This window comes from Thamnophis sirtalis, unplaced genomic scaffold, assembly GCF_051295495.1.
Source record: "Thamnophis sirtalis isolate CommonGarterSnake01/CBP01778 unplaced genomic scaffold, rThaSir2_p1.2 scaffold_10, whole genome shotgun sequence".
Taxonomy (NCBI): Eukaryota; Metazoa; Chordata; class Lepidosauria; order Squamata; family Natricidae; genus Thamnophis; species Thamnophis sirtalis.
The window spans coordinates 4,510,120-4,529,976 of NW_028261390.1; the positions used below are offsets into that span (position 1 = coordinate 4,510,120).

The following is a 19,857-nucleotide window of genomic DNA, read 5'->3' on the forward strand; positions in this document are numbered from 1 at the left end:
ACAAGAAAAAATGTAATGACACTTAAATCTATGTCACACTCCATTAAATGTACCAAGCAATGGGATACAACCCTAGAGCTAAATATACTTTCAGTTTAGGAATCAGGGCTGAAATTTTGATCTTCAGAAGTAATTATTACTGTTTTGCTGTTTTCTTGCAGCATCGTCTTCAAAAAAAGTTTGAAATAAAATGGATTTTTGGTGTTTACCGTTGGTCTCAGAATCATTTTAATGGTGATATCCATTGAAACTCTTTTCAAATTCCTCTAGAAAAGTTATCTTGTACAGTACAAATTTTTCTATCAAGAAATGAACATTTGGGAGTTTTCTTTTTTAAAAAAAATAATTGATTTTAAATCTTTCTCTAAAGTTACATTACAAAACAGAAAGAAGAAAAACTTTGACTACCAAAAGCAAAGAATATGTAGAATATATGTATATATATATATATGGGTCTCTAGTTGTTCGGGTTTTCTCCCGCGTAGAATTGGAGATATATATGTTTTCTGAGGTTTTCGCGGGTGTTAGTATGTAGGTCTCTAGTTGTTCGGGTTTTCTCCCGCGTAGAATTGGAGATATATATGTTTTCTGAGGTTTTCGCGGGTGTTAGTATGTAGGTCTCTAGTTGTTCGGGTTTTCTCCCGCGTAGAATTGGAGATGTCTTGGCGACGTTTCGACGAAGTCACATTCGTCATCTTCAGGCTGCTTCAGACTACTTCAGGTTTGGTGTTTCCAGGAGTAGTGTGAGATCTCGGCTGTTTGTTCCTTTTAACTGCCCAACAAAACCCGAACAACTAGAGACCTACATACTAACACCTGCGAAAACCTCAGAATATATATATATATATATATATATATATATATATATATATATATATATATAAAAATACGGGTACAAGAACAAATAACAAATATATTATTAATATTAACATTAAACATAAAATCCTGGTTGAATGCTAAGAAAAGAATAACTCAAACATCTGATGCCTTCTCCCCCTGTTGCATAACAGAGCTACAAGTGGTTATTAATTTCCCATCTATAATTACTAAAAATGCTATGTTACGTGAAAAGAAATTTACCGTTGTAGAAATCGATTGTCTATCAATCAAGAGCCGAGGTGGCGCAGTGGTTAAATGCAGCAATACAGGCTACTTCAGCTGACTGCAGTTCTGCAGTTCGGCTGTTCAAATCTCACCGGCTCAAGGTTGACTCAGCCTTCCATCCTTCCGAGGTGGGTAAAATGAGGACCCGGATTGTTGTTGGGGGCGATATGCTGACTCTGTAAACCGCTTAGAGAGGGCTGAAAGCCCTATGAAGCGGTATATAAGTCTAACTGCTATTGCTATTGCTAAGTCGACCCACCATCTATCACTAAAAAGAAAGCTTTCAGGCAATCCCAAGAACAAGACTCATCTTCAAAGCCCTCTGTTAAGAGTCTGTTATTGTATTTAACCACAAGTTCACAAACGGCTTCCAAAATTTCAGAGTTTTCTTGTGGTATCAGTGGCAGGGTTTGATGATCCAGTTCTGTGCAGATTTTCACTATGATCCAGCTCGCTACCCAAATTAGGGTCATTGTTACTATATTATAATTATACTGAATTTTTGAGCTGTTTTTCCCCTTTCTAGTAGTTAATGAAGTAGTCTGTGACCCATGAAAGATTCTGCAATGATATTTCATTTTTAAGGTAGACTGTTTGTTGCTTGTTTGTCACAAAGTTCAGAAAAAAAAACGAAGCTAACACTGGTACACTGACTGGTCCATCTCTGAGAAAGTTGGTCAGTTAGTATCGGTGATCTAAATCAGAGGTCTCCCAAACTTGGCGACATTAACATTTGTGGACTTCAAGTCCCAGAATTCCTCAGTGTTGAAGCCCACAAATCTTAAAGTTGCCAAGCTTGGAGATCCCTAATCTGGAAGGGTGTCTCATTAGCAGAAGCTAAAGCACAAATAATTGGATTCAAATGAAGGCCAGAATGGATAACATTGCATTTTTAAATGATTTTCCTACTTAGGGGAAGTGGTGAGTGTCGGAGTGGTATGTTCATAGACTGGAATAGACATGGCAACCAGTCAGCCAATAGAGACTGTTTGGATAGATATGGTAACAGCCAATTGGAACTGTTTGGAAACTGAAACAGTGTTTGCTGTGTGAGCAACAAGGAGACAGCTAGGAGCCAGGGCATGGTTTAGCTCTGCAGCTCTGGGTCTGTGAAAAGCTCTAAAACTAGTCTGCTGCTCTGAACTGAAACTGTTCTCTCCTCTGCTTGGTTTTTACTTGTATTTACTACCACTTTGAAAAACCTGCTTTTTGGTATTGTATATTTACTTCACGTGTTATATTATATATAAAGAGAAGTTAATGAATCCTGCTGAATCAGTGTGTGCTTTCTGGATATGATTGCTGCAACAAACTCTGCAAAGTGAGAAGCTAACTCAAAAGTTTGCAATCTTGACAGGTCTTAAAATTACATGATTCTGTGTGGTTTAATACAGGCCATCATGGCTCAGCTTCCTCAGGAGGAGAAGGCGAAAATAGCTGAGCAGGTAGAGATATTCCATCAAGAAAAGAGCAAGCTGGATGCCGAGGTGGCCAAATGGGATGACAGCGGGAATGACATCATTGTCCTGGCCAAACAGATGTGCATGATCATGATGGAGATGACGGACTTCACCAGGTAGGTCCATCAGTGAAGTTTGTCCTTGTGAGGGTTGTCTATGGAGATTCTCAGTCACCCAGATCCCAAAGGTTCTGTTCCAAAGTCAACTGGACTTTCTTGGGCTTTTTCTTTGAAAACATTTCGCTTCTCATCTAAGAAACTTCTTCAGAACAACCGAGATGCAAAACATTTTCAGGAAGAACTGAAGAAGCTTCTTGGATGAGAAGCAAAATGTCTTCAAGAAGAACTGAAGATGCTTCTTGGATGAGAAGCGAAACCTCCTCAAGAACTGAAGAACTTTCTTGGATGAGATGCAAAAGGTTTTCAAGAAAAACTGAAGAAGCGTCTTGGATGAGAAGCAAAATGTCTTCAAGAAGAACTTAATAAATTTCTTGGCATGAAGACCAGCTGGGTCCCATTGGGCAAATCACCAGGAGATGGTGAGTTCTAGTCCTATCTCAGGCACAAAACTCAACTTTGGGACAATCACCAGGAGACAGTGAGTTCTAGTCCCACTTTAGGCACAAAGCTGACTGTAGGCCAGTCACTCTCTCTCAGCCAAACTCACCTTACAGGGTTGCTTTAGGGAAAATCGGAGGCAGAAAGAATGATATGTATGTTCATCACCTTGAGCTACTTATAAAATATTAATGATGTAATAAAGATCTAATAAACAAATTAGCCGAACAGCCAAATGAGCAATTACAAAAATAAATAACAACAACAACAATAATGATAATAATTAAGGCCATTAAGGCCAAAATCGAAAAATCTTCTGATGATGCCAAATGCAGACTTTGCAAAGAAGCTGATGAAACTGTTGATCACATACTCAGCTGCTGTAAAAAAATCGCGCAGACTGATTATAAATTGCGCCACAATTCAGTAGCACAAATGATCCACTGGAATTTGTGCAAAAATTATAATATTAAAACAACAACACACTGGCGGGAACATCAGCCTGAAAAAGTCACCGAAAATCAGATGGTCAAGATCTTGTGGGATTTCCGTATACAAACTGACAAAATACTGGCGCATAATACACCAGACATCACACTGGTTGAGAAAAATAAGGTCACAATCATAGACATCACAATAACAGGTGATAGCAGGGTCGACAAGAAGGAACATGAAAAAATCGCGAAATACCAGGACTTAAAAATCGAAATTCAACGATTATGGCACAAACCAGCAGTGGTAATTCCAGTGGTAATTGGCACACTGGGTGCTATTCCAAAAGGACTGGAATTACATTTAAAACAGTTAAAAATTGACAAAATCACCATCAGTCAAATGCAAAAAGCCGCACTACTTGGATCCGCACGCATATTATAAAAATACATTACGACATCCTAGGCCCCTGGGTGGGGCCCGACTAGTAATCAATGCCAAATCCGGGGAAACAACTGGCCGCTGTGATACCATTGTATAATAATAATAATAAAAATCTGAAACTCAACCAGCATTTTAACAATTGACAATGTTCAATTTTGTGCAAGTGTAAAGCTGCCTTCTTTTGTGTCCCTGCTGAACTCTGACCCATTTCCGGATTGGATCTGACCAATTTTACATTAAATCCAGCTTGGGGAGCCCAGGGGGCGGGAGGAGGGGGGCGGGAGGAGGGGGGGGACGCTGAGCCCTTTCGCTCTTTTGCATTTCCTCCAGGAATACCCTCTTAATGAACACTTTTAAAAATGCATCTACAATTAAGTTCAGGAGCTTGGAGGCAAAAATGAGACCAAACTGCTGGCAAAGCATTTTGGAGTAGCTGTAGATCTACACTGCCTCCCTCAGCCCCCCCCCCCCCGCCCCAAAATCTCCTAACCTATACTCTAATAAGTAGTTTAAAGAGCATGGTGTACTAAATTGGGGAAACAATCATCCCGCAGTTCTGCAAGAATATGAAAAACAAAAAATGAAAGCGTTGATGCACTTTTATAGAGGAACTAGCTGATAACATGGCATTGCCCAGGGATTTATTGACATCGAAGCATTTGTCTGTCAGGGAGCCATTGACAGGGGCCTTTCTTCCCCCTACTCCCATGCCCATCATCCTTGCCCCTCTCCCTTCCCTCTTTTCTTTCCCGTCCTCTCTATGATGCTGGCACTTTCCCCCCGAAGCGTTTGCCTGACAGGGAGCCATTGAGAAGGGCCTTTCTTCCCCCTACCCCCAGGCCCATCATCCCTATGACTTGGAAAGGGTCCCTATGACCCTTTCCAAGGACCTGGGATAGGAAGATCTGGTTGTTTTGATGGTGTCATGGATATTGTCGAAGGATGTGAGTTGTTCCGAGTAAAGGCACTTTTTTTGCAGTTGACTTATGGCCAATACCGATGTTGTTCAACTAGTACTCCAACTGTTTTGGGATTGCACCCAAGGCGCCCATTATTATTAAAATTACTTTTGCTTGCTTTTATCACAGCCATTCTATTTCTAAATGCAGGTCTTCGTATTTTGTTATCTTCTCCAGTTCTTTTTCTTGTCTTCTGCCAGGTACTGCCACGACCACTATCCATCTTTTTTTTTTTGGTCTTGCTTATCAACAAATGTTAAGTCTGGAATGCTAAGTGGCAGGTGTCTGTCTGTCTGTCTGAATTCTAAACTCCCAGAGCAATTTGGCTTTATTTATTCATTTAAATGTAATAATTTATTTTTGTTATTGGTGTTGCTGTGCATGTACACTGAATGTTTCTGTACTGGAGACAAATTCCTTGTGTGTCTAATCAATCGAGCGAGTCCAGAGGTATTTCACGAGAAGAGTCCTCCACTCCTCTGCTCACAATAGAATCCCTTACGCCACCAGGCTCGAAATTTTGGGCTTGGACAACCCAGAACTACGCTGATTAAGGTCTGACCTAAGTGTAGTACACAAAGTTGTCTGCTACAACATCCTACCTGCCAACGACTACTTCAGCTTCAACCACAATAATACACGGGCAAACAATAGATACACACTCAGGCTAAACCATTCCAAACTCAATTGCAGAAAATGCGACTTCAGCAACAGAGTGGTCAACGCCTGGAATGCTCTACCCAACTCCATTGTTACATCCTCAAACCCCCCATAGCTTCAACCTCAAACTGTCTACCATGGACCTCACCCCATTCCTAAGAGGTCCGTAAAGCGCACCAGCGTGCCTTCTGTCCCTGTCCTACGGTCCCCATTTATTCGTCCCCATTTCCTATGTCCATGTTTATACTTAAACCTGTTATCTCGTACATGTTTGACAAACTAAATAAATAAAGGATCACACTTGACCAGATAACGTATTCCCGTTCAAATTCATTTCCATTGCTTTGTTCCCAAGCATTCAGTCAACGGCTCTCCCCTTGTATCTTCTAGGGGCAAAGGACCACTGAAGAATACCTCCGATGTCATAAATGCCGCCAAGAAAATAGCAGAAGCCGGTTCCAGAATGGACAAACTGGCGCGGGCGGTTGCCGATCAGGTAATTTCAGAGCTGCTCTCGAGATGATCCTGAGCAGCCGAGCGAACCGTTTCTGCCCAACGTCAGGATTGCGTGTATGGAATTGGAATGTGTTTCTTTCTGATTAAAGCAGTTTTCCTTAGCAAAGGTGCTGTGTATATATAATAGAAACAACACAAACACAGGGAGAGGGAATGTGTGTGAATCCTGACTTGGATCGGGACTTTGCTGAATGTGAATGAGAGGAATTCACATGAGCTTCATAAAAAGGGGTTTCGTCAGGACAAGAAGTCTGCTTCGTGATATCGTGAAGCCTAGGTGGAACACACAGTAACATCATGAGGTAAATCTAAAACCATGTACAGAACGCGCTGAAGAGAAAAAGGGCGAGAAAAGAGGGAAACGCCCCCTTTGTACTCACAGCGACGAATCAAAGCATAGATTGCCTCATGCATGAGTCAGCACTCTCTAACTACTCATCTACAACTACATGTTCTGGCCCATTGTACACTTTACTATTCCCGCTCCTACATTCAATATCCTAACTACATCTCTGTCTTTAAAACAAACCTTCCACACCTGCTGATATTTAATTGATTGTTTAAAAGTGAATCTGAGCAGTGGAAGGTTTCCACAATTTCTTTGTTGGTTCTGAGGAATATCCTCAAAAGTTCACTTAAAAAAAAACACCAAGCAAATCACAAAGGGAACCCATAACTACCTGTCAGTGATCTAAAATAAAAAGCAGAAACAGCTGCTCAGCGGAGCTGGGAGTACCAGCAGAATTTTTGAAAGTATCGTTATTACTGGTTGGATTTTTTTTTTTTAAAGTCGCTGAGGTAATTTGTCTTTCCTCAGAGCCTCAAAACCGGGGAAATTTTATCGAAGTTGTGAGGCCCCCTTCGCGGCGTTAACTTTTTTATAGGCTGTTTCATTTTTAATTACGGCGCTAAAGAGAAAGAGGGATACAAAGAGGGGGGAGAGAGTTTTAATTTTCTCTTTCCATTTGAGGCTTTTGCCGTCTCTCTGGAGGATTTAATCTCAAAGTATATTTCAAATGCAGGATCTCTGGAGTGGAATAAATGCGGCTGTGCTAAATGGCAGCTAAGTAAAAAAGAAAAAAAAAGACCTCCGGGATTTGGACTTGAAAGATGAGGCAACTTTGGGAAGAGAAAGAGGGAGACGATTTCCTGGCATTATCATATATATGGAAGAGGAGATTAGCCTTAACTACCCCAGAGAATTCTCAAGGGGGCTGATTTAAGAGAGAAAAAATAATAATATGCAGTATGTATGGAGCAGGTTGCCCGCCTGCGTATTTTTTACTCACATTTTAATGGGACACGTGAATTTTATTCTACCAAAAGGCTATGAGATTTGTTACTGGTTTCTTCTAAGTTCTCTGAAGAGTGATTGCAGAAACTGCAATCTAATCTAACTATGAGAAGGACGAGAGGTGACATGATAGCAGTCTTCCGACATTTGGAAGTCACAGAGAAGAGGGGGGGTCAACTTACAACTTACAACAAGAAGGCACGACTAGCAACAATGGATGGAAACTAGGAGAGAAGCAAGCTGGAACTAAAGAGAAGTGAGCACAATTAACTAGTGGAAAAGCTTACCATCAGAAGATACAGGTGCTCTGTCACTGAAGGGTTTTAAGAAGTGGTTGGACAGCCATTTGTCCAGAATGGTGTAGAATGAGAAGCCTGGACTAGAAGACCTCCAAGGTCGCTTCCAACTCTTATTATTCTCTTCAAAAGTTAAAAAGACAAGAATTATGAGAGACATGATAGCAGTCTTCCAGTATTTGAGGAGCTGTCATAGAGAAGAGGGGGTCGACCTATTCTTCAAAACATCCAAGTGCAGGACGAAAAACGGATGGGTTGAAACTAATCAAGGAGAGATCCAACTTAGAACTAGGAAGAAATTTCCGTCAGTGAGAAAAATTAATCCGTGGATTAACCTCCTTACTGGAGGTTTTCAAGAAGAGACTGAACAGCCCTTTGTCTAAAATGATACAGGGTCTTCTGCTTGAGCAGGGGGTTGGACTAGAAGACCTCCAACTCTGTTATCATATATTCAGTTCTAATATTCATTTACATCTCCTGTTTGAGGTGAGAATGATCCAGATGTGAAAATGTACCAAATTATTCCCAGTTGGGTCAAACAACTCTAAACAGGAGTGACCAATGTCATGAAGTATGTTTCCATGTTTTCCAGTTATCTTTATCAGTAGTAGAGCCCAACTGGATTTGAACTGAAGCCCATCTGGCTTTATTCTACTGTGTTTCCCCGAAAATAAGACAGGGTCTTATTTTCTTTTGGGCCCCGAAGTAAGCACTTGGCCTTATTTTCAAGGAGGTCTTATTGTTTTTGAGGTGCAGGAGGAGGAGGCGAGCGTGGTCACCTCATGGCTGCTGCTGTGTGGCAATATTTTGGGGGAGGACTTATTTTAGCGCATGCGCTCAAAAGCCCGATTGGGCTTTTTATCCAGGGAGGTCTTATTTTCAGGGAAACAGGATAGGTAAGGGTGTCAAACTGGTGGCCGGTGGGTGAGATGCATCCATGTGCAAGCCACACCCACCCCAGCTTTGTGAAAGGAAAATAACATTGCGATACGTCACGTAACAGCAACATGACGCAGCAAGTTTGACACCCGTGTTCTAGGTAGTCCTCAACTTACCACTTCAATTGGGAACCAGAATTTCCATAGCCAAGCAAGGCGGATGTTAAATGAGTCGCTCCTGACTTTACGACCTTTTTTTGCTGCGGTTGTCAAGAAATCCTCTGCAGCAGTTATGTGACTTATGCAGTCATTAACTGAATCTGGCTTCCCAAATTGCTTTTGCTTATTGGAATCTCGCTGGGAAGTTTGCAAATGGTGATCACATGACTCCAGGACCCTGCAATTGTCATAAATTCAGGCCAGTTGCCAAATTTTGATCACGTGAGTGACAGTTGTAAGTGCAAGGACTGGTCATGTCACTTTTTTCAGTGCTGTTGTAATTTCGAAGAGTTGCTAAATGAATCAAAACAAGGAGTCCTTGTTATGGCCTGCCAGCAGCCAGCGAATCTGGCAGCAGATTCGGACAGTGAGGAGGTTTGGGAGGAACCTGATGAAGGCTCTGTGTCGGAGGCAGAGAGGGGGCCAGAGCCGTCTGACAGTTATCAGCTGCCTTCGGAGTCAGACATCAGTGAGGCAGAAGAACAGCTGGAGCCTGTTCCCAGTGGGCGCATGCACAGAGCTGCCAGATGAAGGGAACAGCTAAGGAACAAGGATTGACTTGGGAGTAAAGCCACAGGTGGATGGTGAATGACCCCTCCCTTAGGGACTAAAAGAGGAGCAAAAGGGGAGTGGAGTTTGCAGGAGACAATGAGTTCAATTCATTCCGGTGAAGATCTGATCCTGACTTCTTGCCAAGTATTGCCTCTTACAGAGTGGCGTTTGGAAGATATCGGTCTGGCAGCTCTCCAAGCCTGATAAAGGTCTGTAGTGGTGAAATCTCTTGGAAGACTTTTGGCTGGCACTTTGCTGTAAAGGAACTCACTTTAAACTAAATAAATGGGGTTTTATTGGGATGAGGAGTCGGCTCCGTGCTTTTGGGCAGCCTCGGCCAGAACAGTCCTCTACTTCAGTGTTTTTCAACCTTTTTTGTGCAAAGGCACACTTTTTTCATGAAAAAAATCACGAGGCACACCACCATTAGAAAATGTTAAAAAAATTTAACTCTGTGCCTATATTGACTATATATAAAGTAATTTTCCCACGGCACACCTTACACTATGTCACGGCACACTAGTGTGCCACGGCACAGTGGTTGAAAAACACTGCTCTACTTCATGCAGTAAATTTTTCAGTTTGAAGAGTGGGATGAATTTTCTCCCATTATTTTTCCTTCAGCCTTCATTGGCTTCCTTTGTCCTAAACCAACCTTGAGCTCATTATGCTTCTAGATAGGAAGGTATATTGTTTCGACAGATAAGCTTGCTGCTGCTTGCATGAAAAATGACTTCAGCTGCAAGGTTTCCTCGGAAGGAGCTGTCTCCTCTAAGACTTCATTAAAACTAGAGGGGCAAAGGCTTAAGAGTTTGGAATTTCATCCACCCCCTTCACCATATAGGAACCTGTTGTGGCCCAGCAGGAGCCGTTGGAGCTGCCGATGGACTCCGATAGCGAGGAACCCTATGAGTCGGCTATGGAGGATGTGGAGGACCCTGGGCAGGGTTCAGACTCTGAGTAGGGACTAGGGAGGCTGGTTGGCCACCAGGAGGCGCCTGAGGCAGGGAGCAGTGGGGAAGATCAAAGGGAGTTTGTCTTGACGCCCGGCAACAAAGGGCGGAGGAACAGAGGCAGCAGTTACAGAGACAGACTCTTAAGAGATAATCAAGTCCAGGTAGTTGTGGCTTGGCTTCTCCCAAGAGAGTATATAAGAAGAGACTTTGGGAGGAGCCAATTTGCAGGACACAACCATTCATAACAAGTTGGAGAAGCTCTTGTTCGTATTGTATCTCTTGTCTGTGGTAGTCTGGGTTGCTGCCAAGGTCTTGCCAGTGAGTCGTGTTGATCTTTCTTTCAGCCAACAGGATTGTAATTGCTGTAAATAAAGAGTGGCAAACTTCTAAGCCTGTGTCGGCGTTAATCACCGGATGGAGGAGGGTCAGAACAGGAACCTATATATTTGTGTTGCATCATTGCCTTTGTGCCCTTGTGTTCCACTTGCACTATGCACGTGTATTGACACAAGATAATATTTGTAGCTCAGAGTTGAACTGGGGTCCCTGGTGCTCTCTGAGCTTAGTGATTTTCTTGCAGACATTCCATGACCCAACTAGGTAACATCATCAGTGCTATGAGGGAGTGGGGCATGTGGAGGAGAGGAGGAGGATGATAACGATTATTGTGGGGTCCCTGGTCCTCTCTGAGCTTAGTGATTTTCTTGCAGACATTTCATGACCCAACTAGGTAACATCATCAGTCTCTCTCTCCTCTCCTCCTCCTCCCTCCCTCCCTCTCTCTTTCTCTCTCACACATATACACATCCATCCATCTATCTATCTATCATCTATCTATCATCTATCTATCATCTATCTATCATCTATCTATCTATCTATCTATCTATCTATCTATCTATCTATCTATCTATCTATCTATCTATCTACATTATATCTATCTGTGGGCTCTTCGGTGCTCTCTGAGCTTGGTTTTTCTTGCAGATATTTCATTACCAAACTAGGTGACATCAACTGTACGGTGGTGACAGTACAGTAATCAATAAGATCGGTAGCACTGAGGATTTTACTTAGCTGGGTAATGAAAAGTTTGCAAAGAAAACAACTAAGCTCCAAGAGAATCAAGAACCCCATAGTGTGTTTATAAGAAGAACAGAGCAAGCTACATACTGTATGTAGATGACAAACTTATATTCTCTCCAATCAACCAGTGGAACAGAAATGGCCTTTGGAAGTTGTGGGAGCTTCATCACTTGAGACTTTCAAGAAGAGGCTGGATTGCTATTTGTCAGAAATGCCGTAGAGCCTCCTGCTTTTTTTGGGGGGGGGACTAGATGACCTACAAGGTCCCTTCCAACTCTGTTAATCTATTAATCTCTTATCCCCAACAATCCGGGTCCTCATTTTACCCACTTCGGAAGGACGGAACGCTGAGTCAACCTTGAACTTGTCAGGATTGAACTCCTGGCAGTCAGCAGTGAGTTAGCCTGCAATACTGCATTTCTAATCACTGTGCCATCACAGCTCAGATGCTGATCTCTGTTTTTAAAAATTCCCAACATAAATTACAGTCACAGGATTGTGCGACACCGCAAACAGCCTTAAATGCAGGCCGCTTGCTGAATGGCCAAAATGCAATTACCTGGTTGTGGGGAAGTGCCAGCCGTCTGAATTTTGAATTCAGGTCATAAATACAGGCAATCCTTGACTTGCAACCATTCAAAAGTGAAAAAAAGTGTTCTGTGACCATTTTTCACACAACCGTTGCATCATCCTGTGGTCTTTTACAAAAGATTTGACAACCATTTGCCTGAAATGATATAAGATTTCTTACCTGAGAAGGAGCTTGGACTAGAACAACGCCCCCAAATCTTTTGGGCATCAGGGTTCCATGGAGGGAGGTTTTGCTGTGGACCGGAAGGGGAGTGGTTTTGCATCCCACGAATTGCCTTGTTTGTGCGGATCAGTTTCTCTGGACTATAAGACCTCTAAGGTCCCTTCCTTAGCCTGTTGTTTTAGGCATGTGATCAGAATTTAGACAATTGGCAACTGGTATGTATTTATGATGATGTTGTGGCCTGCCAGCCGCCAGCAGAGCTGGCTGCAGACTCGGACAGTGAGGAGGTTGGGGAGGAACCTGGGCCAGTCCTAGAGTCTGGGGAAGGCTCAGACGAGGGCTCTGTGTCAGAGGCAGAGAGGGGTCAGGGCTGTCCAGCAGTTATCACCCGCTTTCAGAGTTGGATATCAGTGGGGCAGAAGAACAGCTGGAGGCCGTTCCCAATGTGCGCATGCACAGAGCTGCCAGTAGAAGGGAACTGCTAAGGAACAAGGGTTGACTCGGGAGTAAAGGCACAGGTTGATAGTGAATGGCCCCTCCCATAGGGAATAAAAGAGGAGCAAAAGGGGAGTGGAGTTTGCAGAAGACAATTAGTTCAATTCATCAGGATGAAGATCTGCTCCTGACTTCTTGCCAAGTAATTGCTGCTACAGCCTGGCGTTTGGAAGATATCGGCCTGGCAGCTCTCCAAGCCTGATCAAGATCTGTGGTTGTGAAATCTCTTGAAAGACTGTTGGCCAGGACTTTGCTGGAGAGGAATTCACTTTAAACTAAATAAAAGGGGTTGTATCAAGACGAGGAGTCAGCTTCATGATCTCGGGAGGCCTAGCTCAGAACGGATGGTTGTTGTGTCCCGGGGTCTTGTGATCACCTTTTGCCACCTTCTGACAAGCCAAATTAATGGGGAAGCCGGATTCACTTACCTGCCGTGCTTAGCAGCTTAACAACTTCAGTGATTCGCTGAACAACCGTGGCAGGAAAGGTTGTTAAGTGGGGCAAAATTCTCTTGCTTAGCAATAGAAATTTTGGTCATAAGTCGGGGACTACCTGTGGCTTTTTAGGGGGGCCTCCATCACAACTGGTATTAAGTCAAGGACTGCCTGTGCAGTATCTTCGCTTATATCACTAGCCTTCCTCTCTCTTCTGTACCTGCCCCATAAATTACGTCCCATGTTTCTGCGGGGATTACAAACCCTTCAGGCCGCCCTGACTCCGTTTAGCTAAACGGAATTGCGGCCGTGTTGTTTTTGATTTGTAAGGCATGTCCAAAGAGTGCCACAGGTGTCGTTCCACCAGTGGAGTAAAAATGGCCATTTTCCAGGTTGCAGTTTGTTATTGGGCTGAAAATCTCTCCTTTCAACGTGGCTCGTTCCCTGCCATAAAAGATAGCATATTGTGCACCGGGAGAATTTTATGTGCGATCTGAACCGTATCCTGAGGAAGACGGAAGCAATATTTTTTTTTTTCCCCTGTCTGCTTTACAGTTCATCGGGTAAATGACGAACGGTGGTAGCGCTTGCTTTCTCTGTTTCACCCTCTTTGGCTTTCCTGAGTTCCGAAAGTATCATTTTGTGGTGTGAAAGAAAGATTTACAATTCATTTTATTCAGGTAGTAGCGCTGTGTTACTGTTTATCCTTTTTCATCTTTCCTACTACCTTCTCCTATTGGCATCTTGTGATTATCTTACTTCGTTCTTTGGCGGCCTGGTTTCCATTTATCACTAACGCTTCCCAGCATACTTGCTTTCTCCAATGATTATAGGCTTTCTCAATCATCCAGGTCATGATTGCCTTTGTTGTGGCCCGCCAGCAGATTCGCACAGTGAGGAGGTTGGGGAGGAACCTGGGCCAGTCCTGGAGTCTGGGGAAGGCTCTGACGAGGGCTCTGTGTCAGAGGCAGAGAGGGGGCCAGGGCCATCTGACAGTTATCAGCTGCCTTCGGAGTCGGACATCAGTGGGGCAAAAGAACAGCTGGAGCCTGTTCCCAGTGTGCGCATGCGCAGAGCTGCCAGACGAAGGGAACAGCTAAGGAACAAGGGTCGACTTGGGAGTAAGTCCAGATGATGAATGGCCCCTCCCACAGGAAATAAAAGAGGAGCAAAAGGGGAGTGGAGTTTGCAGGAGACAATTCACTTCATTGGTTCGTGACTCTCCGAGACTCCTTGCCAGGTTTTGCAGATATCGATCTGTCAGCTTTCCAAGCCAGATAAGGTCTGTGACCTTAAATCCTCCCTCGAAAGACTTTGTTGAATGTGAATGAGAAGAATTCACAGTAAATTAATAAAAGGGGTTTTTGTCGTGACGCCTCGGTCAGAACAATGTCAACGGTGTTTTTTTCAAAAGGCAGCTGGACTTTTTTTTGTTTTTTTGTTTTCCATAAAGACTTTTCACTTCTCATCCAAGAAGCTTCATTGGTTCCCACAATAGCAATAGCACTTAGATTTATGTACCGCTTTCCCTGTGCTTTACAACCCTCTCTAAGTGGTTTAGAGGGTCAGCATATTTCCCCCAACAATCTGGATCCTTATTTTACTGACCTCGGAAGGATGGGAAGGTGAGTCAACCCCGAGCCAGTCAGGATTGAACTCCAGACTGCGGGCAGACTCAGCCTGCCATACCACATTCTAACCCCCTGCGCCGCCACAGCCCATGGCACGGATGAAGAACAAACCGATGAAGCTTCTCGAACGTGAAGCGAAAGGTCTTCGAAGAAAAAAAACAAAGAAAACCCAGTTGCCTTTTGAAAAAGCAGCTTTCAGACGCTCTCCGGCGAATGCCCTCGCATGAGACGGCCACAGTAAGTGTGTGAAACCAATCACCAAGCGACGGTCGTGGTGTCAACCCTCAAAGTTGACACCGCAAAGTGACTGTGTTTCGTGGCATGACAAAACCGCGCTCGACTAAAGCGCGCCCGATTAAACCGCGTCGCTGACATCATCAACAGGGCGACAACAGCGAGCGCGGAGAAAGAAGGGCGCTTTAAATAGCGCTTTGAAAGCAAGCCGATTCAAGTTAAGGTAAGGGTTAGGTTTAGGGTTAGGTTTAGGGTTAGGTTAAGGGTTAGGGTTAGGTTTAGGGTTAGGGTTAGGTTAAGGGTTAGGTTTAGGGTTAGGTTAATGGTTAGGGTTAGGATTAGGGTTAGGTTAAGGGTTAGGTTTAGGTTAGGTTTAGGTTTAGGGTTAGGGTTAGGTTTAGGGTTAGGTTTAGGGTTAGGTTAAGGGTTAGGATTAGGTTTAGGTTAAGGGTTAGGGTTAGGGTTAGGTTTAGGGTTAGGTTTAGGGTTAGGTTAAGGGTTAGGGTTAGGTTTAGGGTTAGGTTAAGGGTTAGGGTTAGGGTTAGGATTAGGTTTAGGGTTAGGTTAAGCGTTAGGGTTAGGTTTAGGGTTAGGTTAAGGGTTAGGTTAAGGGTTAGGGTTAGGTTAAGGGTTAGGTTTAGGGTTAGGGTTAGGTTTAGGTTAAGGGTTAGGGTTAGGTTTAGGGTTAGGTTAAGGGTTAGGTTTAGGGTTAGGGTTAGGTTAAGGGTTAGGTTTAGGGTTAGGGTTAGGTTAAGGGTTAGGTTTAGGGTTAGGTTAAGGGTTAGGTTTAGGATTAGGTTTAGGGGGGTTAGGTTTAGGGGTTAATTTTAGGTTTAGCGTTTACAGCGTGCCTCTGTCTCCGCGCTGTTGTCACCCTGTGATGACGTCAGCTACGCGACTTCGTCGAGTGCGCTTTAGTCGAACGCGGTTTTGTGGTGGAACCACTGTGTTTTATCTGCACCTTCAGCATCTCGATAGCAATAAGTCAGATTTTCAGTTCCTTTTCTCTCTTTTTCCCTTCGCAGTGTCCCGATTCAGCCTGCAAGCAAGACCTGCTGGCCTATCTTCAACGCATCGCCCTGTACTGTCACCAGCTTAATATCTGTAGCAAGGTGAAGGCAGAAGTCCAAAACCTTGGCGGGGAACTGATTGTTTCCGGGGTAAGACACTCCTGCATTTTCCTGTTAATAGTGTGTCTTAATTTTAAATGAGTTGGTTTCCCTCCCTCCCCTCCTTTTGGAATGCCTTTGAAAAGCCACATTATTCCAGTTTGATGAAGTGACTGCTAGTCATCGCTATGCCATCCATCCAAAGAGCTTCTGCTCTTCACGCCCATTAAAAATATAATAAAACGAGATGTACAATCCATTATTAATAGGAGCTCGGTTTTATATTTAGCAAGGTTGGGCAGCCAAATGGGCTCTCCTTCTCTGATGATATAGGAAAGGTCCCACTTTTTTCTACACACTTCACCTCGTCTAAACTGAGATGTCCTTAAGCCTCTCGGTCCAAGTGGACCTCAACATGAATATTTCATTCCCCTTCCTTTAAGGAGGGGAGACAATACATATATAGACAGACTTGTGGACTTCAAGTCCCAGGATTCCTCAGCCAGCCATGTTTTTTTTTTTTACTGGCTGGGGAATTCTGGGAGTTGAAGTCCACAAGTCTTAAAGTTGCCAAGGTTGGAGGTCCCTGGTGCAGAGGACACACATGTGAGCAAGTTATTTGAGGGGCCAAGACTGATTCTACAACAGCCTGATTTTTTTTCCCTAGCAAAGTTAACTAATAAAGCATAATCCTTTCTCCAAAAGAAATGTCCTCCCCTAAAAAAACATGGCCCTAGACATTATGCAGGTAGTCCTCGACTTAACGACCACAACTGAGCCGCAAAGTTATGTTGTCAAGTGAAGCGTTCGTTAAGTGGGGTTTTCCCCATGTTACAACCTTCCTAGCCATAGTTATTAAGTGAATCATTGCAGTTTTTAAGTTAATCAGACGGTTGGTAAGTCATTCTGGCTTTCCCATTGAAAGTTTGCAAAAGGGGATTGTGGGAACCCCGGCACACTGCAAATGTCATAAATATGAGTCAGTTGCCAAGTGTCTTGAATTTTGACCATGGAGATACTGACATGATTGTAAGTGTGAAAACAGTCAGAAGTCACTTTTTTCAGTGTCATTGTAACTTTGAATGGCCACTAAACGAACCGTTGTAGTCAAGATAATAATTTTTTTAAAATCATGATTTGATTGTCTCCTCTGGGCTTCATATCAAGGCCTAATTTTTGGTCCAGGTAGGAACCAAAAATTACCAGGTAGTAATCATCAGATTACCCACACTCACGATCCAGTGTTGGACCAAAAGATTTTAAAAAAAATCTTTTTAAATTTTAAATTTCACATTCAGTTGTTCGGCTGGGCCATTGAGGTCAGGGATTATTCTGAACTCACCGGCTGCATTCAGAACAAATTCTGCCGGCATGGCTTACAGCTTTTATCACCTAATATTTCCTGAGCCTCATCCCATCACAGTTAAAGTCATTCTCCTCTAATCCTTCTATTTTTAAATACCGTATTTTTCGGACTATAAGACGCACCTTCCCCGCCCCCTAAAAGGGTGTGGAAATCAGTGGTGGGTTGCAGGCGGTACGCCCCGTGTGGGCGTATGGGAGCCTGCCCGGAGCACCGGTTACCGTTCCGGTATGGTGCTCTGGAGGGCCCACCCGCTTGCCTTTGCTCCTTACCTGTCCTTCAAGCCTTTGGGGCTTCCGCGCATGCGCATGGTGCATAAAGTGTCTGCGCAACGCTCCGCCAAGCAGCTGGAGCATTGCGGAGGCTTGCGGAGACGTCGCAGGCAGGTATGGCGCATGCGCGCACCGCACAAATCTATTTGGGTGACTCCGGGCCTGTTCCAACCGTATTCCAACAGTTGGGATTCAGAACCCACCACTGGTGGAAATATTGCTGAGTCTTATACACCGAATACAGCCATTTTGGGGCCTCCTGAAGCCCTGCCCCCATATCCCATTTTTGCACAAAAAAAAATGGTCAATTTTTTTGAAAAATGGAGGCTTTTTTGCCTTCCCTCAGCCCCCCAGCAGCACTCTACGTCTTCAGCGGGGCTGGGGAAAGACAAAAATGCCTTCATTTTTGTGAAAAATGCCCCATTTTCTGTCCGTTTTTCACAAAAAGTGGGGTGTTTTTGCCTTCCCCCAGCCCTGCTGAAGCCTGCAGAGTGCTTTTTTTTCTTACTTACCTCTTTGAAGCCTTGGTGCGTCTTATACACCAGTGCATCTTATAGTCCAAAAAATGCGGTAATACAGGGAGTCCTCGACTTACAACAGTTCATTTAGTGACCGTTCAAAGTTACAACGGCACTGAAAAACGTTGACTGATGATTGCTTTTCACGATGATGAACCATTGCAGCATCCCCATGGTCACACGATCAAAATTCAGGTTCATATTTATGACGGTCGCAGTGCCCGCGGGGGGCGGGGGGGCACATGATCACTTTTTGAGACCTCCTGGTCGTAAAATCAATGGAGAAAAAAACCAAATTCATTTAACAACAGTGCCACTTACTTAACAACCGTGGTGATGCACTTAACAACGGCGGCAAAAAAAAAAGATTGTAAAATGGGGCAAAAATTCACTAAACAAATGTCTCGTTCAACAACAGAACATTTGGGGATCGATTGTGGTCGTTAGTTGAGGATTGTCTATGTATGATTCCAGACCTCTGTGCACAGACACACAGAAAGACATTCACATCCGTCTTCCCAATGACTGTGATGGACACTTCCGATGCAACTGGACAGCTGCTCAGAATAAAGATTTATTTTTGTCTGGGGCACCTTGTGGGGAAAGAGTCCTCCTGATCAAAACATCTTGACCCCTGTGCCAAAGACGGTCCACCAAAGATCTTGATGTTCTTCAAGGTGTGGGAATGAGTCTCCTTTGCCCTCCCCATCTCTCATCACAACAGGACAAGATCATTCTTTGACTTGCTGGATCTGCTTTCATCCTCATGGGTTGTGACCAAGTCCACCTACCTCTTATCTGTCCCTCAATCCCGCTAATGCATCAGCTTGGCTGCCGAGCTTAAATCTCATCCCTGTCCTTTTTTTTTCTTAGTTAACTTCTGTAGAAGCCATCTTGCGCACATGCTCGCACAGCTTGGTGTGGTTGGCTTCCCATTACATGCAGTGAAACTCAAAACCGCACATTCGCCTTCTTCATTGTGGTGGTCTTCAGCGCCCACTGCTTCACCCACCCACCCACCATCTTTCTGCTTTTTCTTCATTAAACTCATCCGCTGAAGCAGTGCTGCCATCAACTCCCAGATAATTGGCATTGTGTGTTGTGAACCTGAAGTCACATTCGGCAACCAGACCCCCCCTCCGGCCTTGTCTTCTCTTGATCTTTCTAGTGTTGGTGTAGGATCTCCCTTCACAGTACCTTCCTAGCAGTTGTGATGTTGTGGCATTTTATCAAAGCGCCGGATACTGTATGCTCCAAGACTATCCAATAATATGGATTCCAGCTCCACTTCATCTGTAACTTCCTTGCTTATTTTTATGCTGTTCATCTTGTTCATCCATTCTCTCTTGGATAGCCAGTTGCAAATAAATAAATAAATAAATAAACTTTGATTTTATTTGCATCAAATAAAAAGCAGACTTTTGCATACAGTACGGTGCTCATGGTTTCCTTCAAAGGACCGACAGTTGGAAAACTTATATATTCACTTTTGGGATTCCAGCTTCTACCCCCTGGACTCCGATGAGATAAGGTACACACTCATTGGTGAAAACGAATATGTGTGCATATTATCTGATGACTTGTGTGCTGAAAGTCTATATAGATTGTTTGATATTTGCAGTGTTCCTTAGGGTATTAAA

The 19,857-nt window shown here is 43.7% G+C and overlaps 1 protein-coding gene across 2 annotated transcripts in view; it reads left to right on the forward strand.

Moving 5' to 3' along the window:
- Positions 1-19,857, forward strand: part of CTNNA2 (catenin alpha 2) — a 499,669-nt gene that overhangs the window by 442,242 nt on the left and 37,570 nt on the right. For both annotated transcript variants that reach the window (XM_087723953.1, XM_087723954.1), the window contains exons 15-17: positions 2,499-2,680; positions 6,007-6,112; positions 15,981-16,115. In XM_087723953.1, the coding sequence (XP_087580079.1) occupies positions 2,499-2,680; positions 6,007-6,112; positions 15,981-16,115 (423 nt within the window). The remainder of the gene's footprint in view (positions 1-2,498; positions 2,681-6,006; positions 6,113-15,980; positions 16,116-19,857) is intronic.